General features: G+C 23.7%; 2 protein-coding genes across 6 annotated transcripts in view; both read right to left on the bottom strand.

Annotated features, from left to right (window-relative positions):
• The window catches only part of LOC105845238 (coiled-coil domain-containing protein 191), a 43087-nt gene extending 28855 nt beyond the window's left edge, over positions 1-14232 (bottom strand). The window contains exons 1-4 of the mRNA XM_065788824.1: positions 14080-14232; positions 12996-13083; positions 4916-5250; positions 4621-4844 (exon numbers count right to left, since the gene is read on the bottom strand). Coding sequence (XP_065644896.1) covers positions 4621-4844; positions 4916-5250; positions 12996-13083; positions 14080-14139 — 707 coding nt within the window. The 5' untranslated portion in view covers positions 14140-14232. The remainder of the gene's footprint in view (positions 1-4620; positions 4845-4915; positions 5251-12995; positions 13084-14079) is intronic.
• A 459-nt stretch (positions 14233-14691) lies between these two features.
• The window catches only part of LOC101241327 (leucine-rich repeat-containing protein 71), a 24578-nt gene continuing 22910 nt past the window's right edge, over positions 14692-16359 (bottom strand). For all 5 annotated transcript variants that reach the window (XM_065788819.1, XM_065788820.1, XM_065788821.1 and 2 more), the window contains 2 exons: positions 15018-15136; positions 14692-14926 (listed from right to left, as the gene is read on the bottom strand). In XM_065788819.1, coding sequence (XP_065644891.1) covers positions 14822-14926; positions 15018-15136 — 224 coding nt within the window. In that variant the 3' untranslated portion in view covers positions 14692-14821. The remainder of the gene's footprint in view (positions 14927-15017; positions 15137-16359) is intronic.

The raw sequence follows: 16359 nt of genomic DNA, 5'->3' as shown, positions 1-16359 counted from the left end.
CTTAATTAATTACTCAGACAGTTAACTTATTTGAATATAAAAAACTAGTTGTTTCTCACATTAATCAACTAACTTCACATTCATATATTGCTAAACTTGCAAATTAAAAGAGCTAAAAAATAATTTAGGTTACAATGAATGTATTATACAGGCAGATTTTGCAGAGAACTATCAATTTGTTATGCAGGATGAAATACAAAGTTATCATTGGAATAAACAACAATGTACACTATATCCAGTTGTTATATATTTTAAGGAAATTTCTAAAACAAATATTTAGCATAAGTCGTTTTATTTTTAAGTGATACAATGATCATGACACATGCTTTGTGTTTGAATTTCAAAAGAAAATTGTAGAGTACATTAAAGAATATTTAGTTGGTATCAATAAAATTTATTATTTTTCTGATGGATGTTCTGCTCATTACAAAAACTTTATAATTCTAAGCTGATATAAGGAAAATTTTGAGATAAATGGGTATTTTTTGCAAACAACCATGGAAAATCCACTTGTGATGGCATAGGTGGTACTGTTAAAAGAATAACAGCAAGAGCAAGCTTACAAAGACCACTGGAACACCAAATATTGACAGATGATGATATGCTTGAGTTTTGCATCACCAATATAAACACAATCATATTTTATATATTTTTCAAAGAAACAGTTAATGCAAGGCACCAGCAACTAAAGGAGCAATTTGAAACAGGCAAAATTGTTCCAGGTACCCGAAGTTATCATCATTACTTACCCATTTTAAAATTTAAAATTAGTTTTTTAAGAACAAGCAAGCATCAATGTGTTGACAGAATTATACTGTCAAAAGCAGTAATGTCCGATGTTGTAATTGTACCAAATCTAAATGATTTTGTTGCATACAAGTGCGACTCCTTTTGGTGGATAAGCATGGTTACAGAGATAGATATTACTACAAATGATATTCAATTTAAGTTTATGCACCCTCACGGACCTTCTCAAAAACTTCATTTGGCCACAAAGAGATGATGTCTGTTGAATACCATTGTTAAGTTTAATTGCAGTAATCAATATCCCAACAACAAAATCAGGGCAAACATATAACATTGATGTGAATAATTATAACACTATAACTAATAAATTTTAATTTTTTTGAGTTTTTAAATTTTAAATTTTGTATATTACTTTTGTTTCTTGAACTTCTTTCCAAGTGCTCTATTTGTCTTGGAGTCTTTGTTTTTTTAAGTTTATTTGTCTTAGTTTGATAAATATGAAACTTATGTTTTATAAGTAATAAATTTATATATATTTGAAGATGTTTTTATTTCTGCTTTAAGACCACAATCTGATTCTTTGTAATAACTCCAACTAAACTATTTTATACAACTTATAAAAAAAACTAAATATGCATTATACATCTGCATTTATATAATTCTCCCACTTTGAAACTATAATTTTTTAGGATTAGATTCTATAAAATTATAATGAAAACAGAAAAAGCTAGTCAACAACAACCAAAAGAACAGTTTGATGCAGCCAAAACTGTTTTAGTTACAAAGCTGTCAAACTAACACCTTTTCTTGTTTAATTTATCAAATTATATGTTTTTTAAGCAATAAATTCAAGTAGATTTGACCATGTTTTTATTTCTGTTTTAGAAAAGACCAATTTTTTGAAATAACTATAACTTAACTATTCAGGACAACTTTAAAAAAAAAAAAATTGAGCTACATATCCATTTTTGTGATTGGACTCGCCCCAGTAAAACTGCGATAAATATTTAAATTTCAGGTGTTATGTTCGTTTTTAAATATTTCAAGTTGTTTCATCGGATTTGTTGGCCCAAAATATGTAAAGGTACAAATTTTCAGCTTTCCAAAACACATAACTAACAGAAACTAGGACAAAAACCATTTTTATAAATGGCATATTTTTGTTGGTTGGAGGCAATCTTAAAATAGCTTTATCTTAGGAACCGATTAAAATTAGACAATAAAATTTTCAGGATGTTCATAGTTTACTAAAATGTTTAAGTGGCTTAAAAATCAGCAAAATCTGAGTCTTAGAGTTGCATGCCCTCGATGTTTTCACATGGAATTGTCCAAGTCCAAAACTTTCTTTCTTACATGCTAAAATATCTGAACTTTCCCCAACCTGTTAGAAACCATCTTCTCTAACCAATTAGATATACTCACTAATACCAATCTCTGCAAAAAACCGTTCTTTTTTTATCATTAAGATGTGTGCCACTGATCATCTCTTTTCTTTCAAGATAATGGACATCAAACTTCATTGCTCATGTTTTACTGCCATACATCAAAACAACCTAACATTGTAACTTTCCTTTAATCATTAATAATGCTGTTGCTGTTGGAACTGAGATTTTTATTGCTTACAAAGTGTACAAATTGAGTTTACTCAAACTCCTTCCCTACACACTCCACATGGTTGCTTCTGCATTTTTTACTTGCTCATTTTTTGATTTCACAATTTTTACTATTTATTTTATTCATAATTGTTCTAAACCATTTTGCTTCCCTTTATCCAACACTGAAGAAAGTAGTAATTTGTTTATTGCCTCTGAAATCAAGCATAAATCATCTGCATAGAGCAGCTTCCATGATAAACCAACACAAAACTCTTCAAACAAAAGACTAATTGCAAACCAACCTTTACATTTAAACTATTACTCTCTCTGACTTTGTTTTGATTGCTGTTGTGACACTTTCATTTAATAGAGACTAATTTAAACAAGGATACTTCAGCTTCGGAATTTAATGCTATTATCTTTTGATTGCTAAAAGCATTAAACATACCAAATTCTTTCAATATATCAATAAAAATTACAATTTTTGGGAAGTAAATTTTTATCACTTGAATTTTACCTATAGTAAATTCACGAGGCATCTTTCTATTTATAAGACTAAATAAAAATTTACTTTTTTCCTTAGACTGCACTATTTTTTATGTTACTTATGATCAAACTGACAAACCTATTAATTTTATCAATCAACCAACATTATCGTTATTGGTGATTTTAATGATCATCACACTGAACGACTAGGCTAAAGGATTACTGTCTTTGCTGGTACCAAAGCTCAAAATTTTTGTCTTTCTCAACTTCTTGCTAAGATAGTTGACTATCTAAGATAGTTGAGAAAGACCAAACAACTCTGATCACTTACATTGGCTTTCTGATTTATGTCTTGTCTCTGATTCTAGCTTCTGCTCAGTTTCTACTTGTTCTCCTAAAGGTGGTTAAAAACATGCAGCGATCTCTATAAATCTTTCATCTCGTACTTTTTCTTCAAACTCACCATTGCACCTCTTACTACTTTAAGGTTGATTGTAATTCCTTTTGTGGTTTTTTTAATGATGGTTCTCGGAATGATTTACTTCATTATTTCTAGTAACTTTTGGGGTATCACAAGAATAGTAAGGTCTGGATATAGTTAGTAGTGAGGTCTGGGTATAACTAATAGTAAGGTCCGAATATGACAAAAACAAACTTTTGAAAAAATATAAAACTGAAATAACAAAACTTATATTTGATATTTTCAGTTTCTTATGTTGTTTCTTGAACTTTCTAAAATTCTTTCTTGCTTTATCGCTTTTTATGAACATACTTTTTTTTATTATTGAACTTTCTACTTTTTTTTTCCTAAATCTAATATATGATCTACTCAACTTTATTTATTACTGCTTTAAAACTTAAGTAAACATTAAACAATGCTTAAGATCAATAAATGGACATTTGAGGCAAACCAAAATTATTTAAATAATATGGATATGTTGAAGAAGAAATCAATTGTATTTTTAAACATTGTTTTTTATTTGTTGTTTTTAAACATTGTTTTTTTATTTGTGGTTTTTAAACATTTTGTTTTGTAATTGTGTTTTAAACATTGCTTTTTAATCATTGTGTTTTTAGAAATTGTTTTCTTATTTGTTGTTTTTAAACATTGTGTTTTGTAATTGTGTTTAAAACATTGTTTTTTAAACATTATAATTTCAAAAAAGAATAAACGCAATGCTTTTTTTGACTTAAAAAGCAGAAATATAAATTTTTTATATAATACTATTTAATTAGTTAAAGAGAAAACCTGAAGTTCAAAAATTATTAAGTCCTAATTAAATTAGGTGCAATGTTTAAAAGTCAGAAAGCCTTATTTTCAAGCTATTGTAATATATATATATATATATATATATATATATATATATATATATATATATATATATATATATATATATATATATATATATATAGACTCTTACTTACTTGTCTTTATTTTTAACTTAATTTTTTTTCTAAAAAAATTAAAACATTTTGTGTTTTTTAATGTTTTTAAAAACATTATAGTCTTTTATTTTATTTTCTAGGTTTTTTAAAAAAAGATTAGTTTCCTAAATTTAATTTAATGTTTTTAATATAAAATGTACTTAATTTTGTTTTGTTTTATGTCAAAAGTAGTTAAGAGCCATTTTTTACCACAATTAATATATATATATATATATATATATATATATATATATATATATATATATATATATATATATATATATATATATATATATATACATACATACATACATACATACACATACATACATGTATATATAATATACAATTTTATTATGTTAAATACCGCTGTAACTCGTTCTCTCTTATTTTCTTTTCTTCATCTAGCTCTTTTTTAATTTTTATCATTTGTTTTTTGATATCATCTTCTTCTTTCATTTTTACTTTAAAATATGCTTCTTCTTCTTCTTTTACACGTTTTTTTGCTTGCTCTGCAACATTTTGTTTTTCAAGCAATGCATGCTTAGATTTTAATGTATTTTCTTGTCTTAATTTATTCTTGGCTCTATCCTTAAAAACAGAAAAAAACTTAAATTCAAACAATAAAATAAAAACTTATATATTCATGAACAATAGCTAACCTCCATATTTCTGTTAGCAATTCTCAGAGAATGGTCCTTTACTTTAATCTTTTTTAAATCTAATGGCACATTGCTTGAAATATCCAATTCTCTCATATTATTTAAAATTTCATTTATAAATAAAGCTTCATCAATTTCATTGCTATCTTTAAGAAAATATTTATGTTTAAAGTTACTTTTCAAATTGATATTCTCTTCTTCTCTGATTTCATTAAAACAATTTCCATGTATAATGCTTAAGTAGGTAGGTGATTCTGACTCTTGTTTAAAAGATGACATACTTTTAGAAGCTGGAAGACTTGTGTCTTTTTTCCAACTTTCTAACAACTCAGAAACTAAATTAAAACAGGCTCACAAATAAGATAAGAGTGAAATTAACAACATCATGTTGAAAAATTTAACATTTAAATGGTCAACATCTGTCAAAACTGTTTTGTTAAAGAATAATAATTTGAGCATCATAAATAAGAACAAACTTAAAAGGCACACAAATCAATTACAAACAAACAAATAAGCAATCAAAATAACACTAAATGACATATATCTTGTCTGAATAATCAACACCAAATAACTCACATATATCTCTGCTTGTCTAAAAAAACCTTTTTATAGCAGAATATATATACATAACATATATAAAGGACTGTAATATACTATAACTAATTATTATTATTAAAAAATATTCAGCAATAAAAAATTTTTATTGCTCAATATTTTACTATATTTTACTAAAAAAATTCAAATGTTCAAACAATGAACAGAAAAATTAGGATAAAAAAATTATTTTTATTTTTATCTGGTCTTTTTAGTAGTTACTTTTCTCTTTTACCTGTTTGCTAACAGGTTTAAAGTTGAGTCATCAGCAAATAGAGCCACTTTAGATGTAAGGTTGTCAGGAAGATCGTTAATGTAGATAAGAAACAAAATAGGACCAAGAATAGAACCTTAAGGTACCCCAGAAGTTACTGGAAACAAAGTAGAGTGTTGGCCTTTGAGGAATACTTTAATAAAGTGGGAAGAAAAAATGATTTGATAATCTCAAAAACTTTCACAGATACACCATAAGAAGCAAACTTATAAAGAAAACCAACATGCCATACTTTATCAAGCCGCCTCTATCTAATACAAAATAAAATCCATCAGTCACAGCAGTTAGCAAGTCAGCTGTAAAGCAAGAGGATCGAAAACTGTATTGATTTTCTGACAGTAAGTTATTTGACTCAAGATGGGATGTTAGAAGTTTGTTGATCAAAGACTCAAAGACCTTGCTAATAACAGATAAAAGACTGATTGGGCAATAATTGAAGGGTCAGAATGTTCTCCAGTTTTTTTTTAAATTAGAACCACAGATACCAATTTCCTGCAGGCAGGAAAACAAGATTCAGTCAAGCACTAATTAAATAGTTTAGCAAGAATTAAAGAAAGTTCTTGAGAACACTATTACCCATCAATACTGGGATCTGAGAAGGAACAGTGGAATTTATATTAGTCTTACAAATAGTAAGCAAGTCTGGTGAATTTTGCAAGAGGTGAGATTTGACTGATGGAAAGTTACTTCACAGGCCACGAATAATTGTGAAAGATAAATTGAAACAGTTAGGTGGTGGGGATGGTTTTTTAAATTTAATATTTTTGGTTACTTTAGGAATGGCTTACATTTAAAGAGTACTTTAAGTATTAAAGAGATCTCATTCACAGATATAGCACAGCATCCCAAGCAATAAGCTATGCAGTTGTCTCTGTCCTGCTAATTCTGTCATAACTTAGGGCTCCTTATGTGACCTTAAAAATGCATACCTAAAGCACTAACAGAGATATCATCAATATGCATCATTAAACTGTCAATACTATGATATTTTACAGCTGTTGATGGAACCAGCTTCTCTGAGAGCTACCAAAGAGTTTGGGAAACCTTACTAATAGCCACCCTCAGAACCATTTAACTGAGTTTTAGAGCTGTACCATCATTAGGAGATAACAGGAGGAGTTGCAGAAACACTATCAAAGAGACACAAGCAAAAATTTATGAGTAGAGTTAAGAAAATTCAGAATCAATCATCCTAGGCAGAAAACAATGTAACACAGGTTTACACCTACGCCTGCCTAATAATGAAGAAGGGGTTTAAGGCTAGTCGACAGAATTATTTAGCTTACTCCTAAAAGATTTTTACAATCAACAAATTGCACAGAAAATCAAAAGGCCACATCATGCAGTGAATAAATTTAAGTAAAAATTACAACAAAAATCACCCTAAAAGCAGAAGTAAAATGAACTGGAATTATCTGCGACAACAAGACTTGTCCGAAAAATTTTGTCATATTCAGGACAAATTGCAGTGGTAAAAAATGATCACTAAACCACCGTTGACAAAAATAAATAAATAAAAGATTTAAGTTTATCAAGAACAATAATTGACTACATATATGAAAATTCTCGACAGTATAATAAAATACAAGAACTTAAAACTTCTATGCAGCAAACATGAAACAACATTTCAATGGTTTGTTTGGAAAATCTTATAAAAAGTATGAAAAATTGAATCTTTGAACTAATTAATTATTTATTCCTAATAATCCCTGTAACAAACATAAAAAAAAAATGCATATACTTCATGATTTTATTTTTATGTACAAAATATAAGGAAAACTATGAAAATTTTGCTGAGTATATGTAGACATGATGAATATTCATGTATAAGAACTTATTATTACTAGATTACTGTATACATGATAATATCCATATTATCAACTGATTTAACAATAAGGATATAATACTATCATATTGTTTTTATGCATAACTATATTTAATACCATTAATGCAGGGCACACTGGCATAGATACTTGTGGTTCAATCTCTGGGTTCATTAAATTTTTACCACCTAGTCAATAGCTGTAAAATTGTTTAAACAGCCAAATGTAAAATTTGGAGCAATTTTTGTGTAATTGTATTTTTTAGTGTAACTGTAAATAAAACTGTACTGTTAGATACCAAGCATAGTGCTTTATAAAAATTTTAAAAGATAAATATTCAATACAAAAAATAATTATGTGATACTTTTATATTCAAAATTCCCAATCTTTTATAATAACTTGAAAACCTATTTGCTTTATAAAAGACACTAGTTTAATGAAAATAAATATTGGATACAAATTTCAATCCTTGAAACGAGAGGTTATTGGAGCTGAGTCTAAAAAAATACTCTTCCTTGTGAGAGCTATAAAATATGACACAAGTACATCGTGCATGCTACGACATCAGAGAAGTAATATGCTATGACATCAGAGAAGTAAAATAATTAACACAAAAATGACACCAAAAAAGGTTTAACATAAACCATACAGGAGCACTCCTTGCATGTTCTACCTACTTGTCAGTTGATGTATGTAAACAGTAAAAAAATAAGAAAAAAACAACATTCCTTCATCAATTAAATTTAATGGTTTTTACATAAAATACACTTGATTTTGTCATTTTTAAAAACAAAGAATCGTTAAAAGCCATTTTTAAACACAAACAGTGTTTTTTTTTTGTTTAAATTTTTATTTTAGTAATAGTTCTTCATGACTGAACTTTATACATACAAATATAACTTTATACATACAAATATAACTTTATACATACAAATATAACTTTATACATACAAATATAACTTTATACATACAAATATAACTTTATACATACAAATATAACTTTATACATACAAATATAACTTTATACATACAAATATAACTTTATAAATACAAATATAACTTTATACATACAAATATAACTTTATAAATACAAATATAACTTTATACATACAAATATAACTTTATACATACAAATATAACTTTATACATACAAATATAACTTTATAAATACAAATATAACTTTATACAAACAAATATAACTTTATACATACAAATATAACTTTATACATACAAATATAACTTTATACATACAAATATAACTTTATACATACAAATATAACTTTATACATACAAATATAACTTTATACATACAAATATAACTTTATACATACAAATATAACTTTATACATACAAATATAACTTTATACAAACAAATATAACTTTATACATACAAATATAACTTTATACATACAAATATAACTTTATACATACAAATATAACTTTATACATACAAATATAACTTTATACATACAAATATAACTTTATAAATACAAATATAACTTTATACATACAAATATAACTTTATAAATACAAATATAACTTTATACATACAAATATAACTTTATAAATACAAATATAACTTTATACATACAAATATAACTTTATAAATACAAATATAACTTTATATATACAAATATAACTTTATACATACAAATATAACTTTATACATACAAATATAACTTTATACATACAAATATAACTTTATAAATACAAATATAACTTTATAAATACAAATATAACTTTATACATACAAATATAACTTTATACATACAAATATAACTTTATACATACAAATATAACTTTATACATACAAATTTAACTTTATATATACAAATATAACTTTATACATACAAATATAACTTTATACATACAAATATAACTTTATACATACAAATATAACTTTATACATACAAATATAACTTTATACATACAAATATAACTTTATACATACAAATATAACTTTATACATACAAATATAACTTTATACATACAAATATAACTTTATACATACAAATATAACTTTATACATACAAATATAACTTTATACATACAAATATAACTTTATACATACAAATTTAACTTTATATATACAAATATAACTTTATACATACAAATATAACTTTATACATACAAATATAACTTTATACATACAAATATAACTTTATACATACAAATATAACTTTATACATACAAATATAACTTTATACATACAAATATAACTTTATACATACAAATATAACTTTATACATACAAATATAACTTTATACATACAAATATAACTTTATACATACAAATATAACTTTATACATACAAATATAACTTTATAAATACAAATATAACTTTATAAATACAAATATAACTTTATTAATACAAATATAACTTTATATATACAAATATAACTTTATAAATACAAATATAACTTTATACATACAAATATAACTTTATACATACAAATATAACTTTATACATACAAATATAACTTTATAAATACAAATATAACTTTATACATACAAATATAACTTTATAAATACAAATATAACTTTATACATACAAATATAACTTTATAAATACAAATATAACTTTATACATACAAATATAACTTTATACATACAAATATAACTTTATACATACAAATATAACTTTATAAATACAAATATAACTTTATACATACAAATATAACTTTATAAATACAAATATAACTTTATACATACAAATATAACTTTATAAATACAAATATAACTTTATACATACAAATATAACTTTATAAATACAAATATAACTTTATAAATACAAATATAACTTTATACATACAAATATAACTTTATAAATACAAATATAACTTTATACATAAAAATATAACTTTATACATACAAATATAACTATATAAATACAAATATAACTTTATAAATACAAATATAACTTTATACATACAAATATAACTTTATAAATACAAATATAAATTTATACATACAAATATAACTTTATACATACAAATATAACTTTATACATACAAATATAACTTTATACATACAAATATAACTTTATACATACAAATATAACTTTATACATACAAATATAACTTTATACATACAAATATAACTTTATACATACAAATATAACTTTATACATACAAATATAACTTTATACATACAAATATAACTTTATATATACAAATATAACTTTATACATACAAATATAACTTTATACATACAAATATAACTTTATACATACAAATATAACTTTATACATACAATTAACTTTATAATACAAATATAACTTTATACATACAAATATAACTTTATACATACAAATATAACTTTATACATACAAATATAACTTTATACATACAAATATAACTTTATACATACAAATATAACTTTATACATACAAATATAACTTTATACATACAAATATAACTTTATACATACAAATATAACTTTATACATACAAATATAACTTTATACATACAAATATAACTTTATACATACAAATATAACTTTATAAATACAAATATAACTTTATACATACAAATATAACTTTATAAATACAAATATAACTTTATATATACAAATATAACTTTATAAATACAAATATAACTTTATACATACAAATATAACTTTATACATACAAATATAACTTTATACATACAAATATAACTTTATAAATACAAATATAACTTTATACATACAAATATAACTTTATAAATACAAATATAACTTTATACATACAAATATAACTTTATACATACAAATATAACTTTATACATACAAATTTAACTTTATATATACAAATATAACTTTATACATACAAATATAACTTTATACATACAAATATAACTTTATACATACAAATATAACTTTATACATACAAATATAAATTTATACATACAAATATAACTTTATACATACAAATATAACTTTATACATACAAATATAACTTTATACATACAAATATAACTTTATACATACAAATATAACTTTATACATACAAATATAACTTTATACATACAAATATAACTTTATACATACAAATATAACTTTATACATACAAATATAACTTTATACATACAAATATAACTTTATACATACAAATATACATATTAAATAAAATCAAGTAACTTGATGTTGAATTTTTTTTTAAAATATCAAAACGATTTTTAACAAATATTTAAAAAATTTAAACTGAATACTTAATACTATGAAATGCTACTATAACAATTACTTATGTTACATAAACAATATAAACAATAAAAGTCCAAACGCACAATTGATATTTTTATTTAATTCAAAAATTATTCATTTATTGCAATGACATAGCAAATGGCGGTAAATGTTACAAGAAAAATAAATGAAAAGACCGAATAAAAAACAAAAAACATAGTACAGTTGAAAGAGAAAATGTTTTTAGTTACATACGACAATTTCAAAAAATAATAAAAAAAGCACATCAAACTAATGACTTTAAGAAGAAAAATGACTTTAAAGAAGAAAAACAATTGTACGTTTTATATCTCACATATACGCTCATTAAAAACATTTTAAAAACTGCTAATACTAGTTACGTTACTATCTCTAGCGTGCAGATACTATTTAAACTGAATACTTAATATTAGGAAGACAATTGTTTAATGAAACACTCCTTTAAAAATTTCTTATGTTACATAAAGCAAGATTTTTACAAAATATATTTATTTTTTTAATAATTCTATATACAATTCTTAATAATAAAAAAAGCGCAAACACGCAATTAGTAATTTTAAACTTATTTGTAGATCATTCATTTTTTGCAATTTGTGGCAAAAACTTACGAGACAATAAATAAAAGAATTATAATTAAAAAAAAAAAATGAAAAAAAAAGATTTTCACCGCTTGTAAAATGAAATAATCTAAATAAGTGAAGCAAAAATATGAATAATGAATAATGAAAATATGAACATAAACTCTCTATAGTTTATGTCATTTATAGTATTCATCAACGCGACTTATAGAAACATTTTGTAACATATAATTATAGAAACATATCGTATATCATAAAACTATTTCAAACACTTTTTCAAAATTTATATGATTTTATGAACTTTAAGCATATGCATTTTCCAAATTACATACTGATTATTTGTCAAACCTCTGATTTTTTTTTTCAACAGGTCAACCATGCCAGCAAGTATTCATTTTTGGAGGTCAAAATAGTAATTTTAGTCATTTCAGGGGGTTGTTGACAATTGACGGACCAAATTGCTATATTGCAAACTGAAATACTGCTTTAAAAAATAATTATATACTTCATACACATAAAATAATTTTTAACTTTTGATATCGTAATATAGTTATAATAAGACAATAGTATTTATAAAATTATTAAGTAAAAGAATGCACATAAAAAACAAACCTTCTAAATCAGTTTCAACAAATGTTGGAGATAAATTTGGTTTATGAGGGAGATTTTGACTTGCTTTATTAAAGTCATTCGGAACTGCCTAAAAACCATATACCATTTATAGTTCAAATTATAATTAATCTTTATATAATAATTAGAAAAATTTTAAAATCTTTAAAAAAGAAAACTGAAAAAATATATATCTTTTCTTACTAGAAATGAATCGTTTATTAAATATCACACTTTAGGCGGGGTCTATAAAATATTTTTTTTCCCATAAGAAACCTCTATCATATCTAGGTGAATTTTGACCTTTTCTTAGTGTCAGCATACCTTTTAAAAAGTATAAAAATGTCTTTGAGTGGGTCTCCTTTTCCTTAGTGTCAGCATACCTTTTGAAAAGTGATATCAACAGAAATCTTTTTGGTGAATCTAATGCTGTAAGGATTCAACTTACAAATTAAGAAAAAAAGATCTGGGTACAACATAAAAAATAACATAAGGCATAAAAAGTAACTTTTTTATTTTTTATCTAAAACTTAAGTTTATGAAATAAATATCAATCTTTTTAAATCAAGTGAAATAATTAAAAATGTTTCTTATTGTAAATCATAGATAATTTGAATAATGTATTTTAAGACTATTAAAAACATGTATTTAAAAAGACTTAAAAGGTGTTTATGCTCTCCTGCTAGGTTTATCTGTGAGAAAAAAATTTTTCCCTTATTTTTTTCCCTTAAATGAAACAAAAATTGGTAGAAAAATCAAATCTTCTTTAAAAGTATTAGAAAATTGATATCTTTAAATTGAAAAATCAGTAGGGAAAAAGTTGAAGTTGAGGAGTTTAGATGTATGATGCTGTTTTTATTTAGAGCATTGCAGATTTCTATTTTTATATTGGAATATACGAAACAAAAACAATAAAAATTATAACATTTTCTTTAGTCATCTTTGCATATCTTATAAAAGATATCAAAAGAAATAAATTAAAATAAATACACAAATAAATTGTTAAAAAATCATCAAAGTTACATAACGAACTAAATTAACTTTTGTAATAAAAGCTCACAAGTAAATATTTATACAAAAAACTTACTGAGGCAGTCTTTTTTTCCATCTTTTGTATAATGAACTTCGAATTGGTAAATGTTTCCATTGCAAACTTTTTGTTATACCTCTTTTTTTTTATGTTATATAAAGATTTGTCCACCAAAAATAAAATTAAAAATAAGTAAAATTTGACTATTTGTACCAATAGCAATTGGTACAAATATCAATTAGTAAATAAATAATGCCATTAGTATAAACTTATTTTCAAAGCTTTTATACAAAATAAGCATTAACCAGACTAAAAATACAAAAACATAATATTTACTCAGTTATAAATATAAATATATATATATATATATATATATATATATATATATATATATATATAAATTTATATATAAATATATATATATAAATATATATATGTATAAATATATATATATATATATATAAATATATATATATATATATATATATATATATATATATATATATATATATGTATATATATATATATATATATATATATATATATATATATATATATATATATATATATATATATATATACACACACATATATATATATACACACACACAAACACACACACATATATATACTTAAAATGTATACATATACTCAGATAAAAATAAACTATTCAAAATAAAGTATTATTTTAACATTAAATTAACAAATGAAGATGACATCAATTTTAAAATAATGCTTCTGATTATAAAAATATTTCAACGATATTTTAACTTCGTGCTTTTATGTTATTTTAAAAACTTTATGATTTAGAATCTCTAGTAGATTGAACATAAAAAGGATCACGAGTCTTCATTAACTGCTGCAATTGCAAATAGTCAGGATGATTGTTATCAAAAGAGTTTCCCTAAAAATTGAAATGATCTTAGCAAGAAACTATTTAGAGAAAAAAACCATAACATTTATATTAAAACAGTTTTTAAAAAAAAGAAGCCTACTTGTAAAGAAAGTCTCATCAAACCATGGGTTACATTTTTGTTCATTTCTTGTGCAATAGCAGCTTGATACTTAATAGCTTCAAGTAAAGAAACCAAACCAATATCTGTTATTTTATTTCCTATCAAAGAAATATTGTTACTTAGTAACTCTCATTTTTAAATGTCTCATAGCTAAATTTATTAAGTTTCACTGTTATCTGAAATAAAGTAAATTTAAAATACTTAATACCTAAAGTCAAATAAAGTTATTAATCAAAATAAAAAACACTTAGGAAAAAAAGCTTTTGAAAAAATGCTTATTTAAATAAGACTAAAATTTATCAACCGATCAAATATCATAAAAAAATAATTAGGCATTTAAAAATTTAGGCCGTGTAAAATTTACAACCTCATTTTTTGAAAGAACTTTTATCAATGGAAATTGTACAATGCTGTTTTATCTTTCTTGAATAAGTATTGAAGTAGATGTTAGTAAGTATAAAAAGTCTTTCAACTAAATTCTTCGCCTTTATGTAAAATGTTTGTGAAATTGTCTTTATGTAAACTGCTTAAGTATTAAATGCCTAAAAATGGTAGCTTCAACATTATGTCTCAAAATATTGACTTGAATATTATATTCCTTAAAATATTAGCTAAAAGAATATAATGTTAAGTATGATGCAACACAGCATCCACTAAATGTTAATCCATGAACCAGAAACTATTGAAGAAATGAGTTACCTATTTTAATAATAAAGAATGTGATACAAGAATATACACATACACACACACACACACACACACACACACACACACACACACACACACACACACACACACACACACACACACACACACACACACATTTATACATATATGAATGCAGCATTAGATACATACTGATGATGTCATATTAAAATAGGTAGCTGTGGAGCTTCAGTACATATATCAACTGAGTAAATATAGAAAACACGCAAGGTGTGCTGCTATATCAACTAAAGCCTTGGGTTGTAGCAGCAATGATTTTTTTAATTAATTTTTATAGATTTTTATGTTATTTCTTTGATTGTGGGCTCTGCGCATTGATTATTTCTGGGGATCTGTAGTATGGATGGCTCTTGCTTCCAGTGATTTTTCAAAGTGCTTAAAGCCTTTTTGTATGGATTCAGTACTTCAGCCAAGTTATTAAAGTTGTTTTTATTGTACAGTTGGTCTGTAAACCAATGGTCTACCCAGCCATACGATATAAATTGAAACTCTCTGCAGAACTGTTTTTGTTAAAAGAATTAAAATGAAGGCCAGAATCGCTTGCATAGCTCCGGAATTCCACCTCGCATTCCTGATATTGGGTAATTTCTGTAAC

This window comes from Hydra vulgaris, chromosome 01 (genome assembly GCF_038396675.1).
Source record: "Hydra vulgaris chromosome 01, alternate assembly HydraT2T_AEP".
Classification (NCBI taxonomy): domain Eukaryota; kingdom Metazoa; phylum Cnidaria; class Hydrozoa; order Anthoathecata; family Hydridae; genus Hydra; species Hydra vulgaris.
Note: the sequence above shows the minus strand (reverse complement) of the source record. Positions and strands in the feature narration are given on the sequence as shown.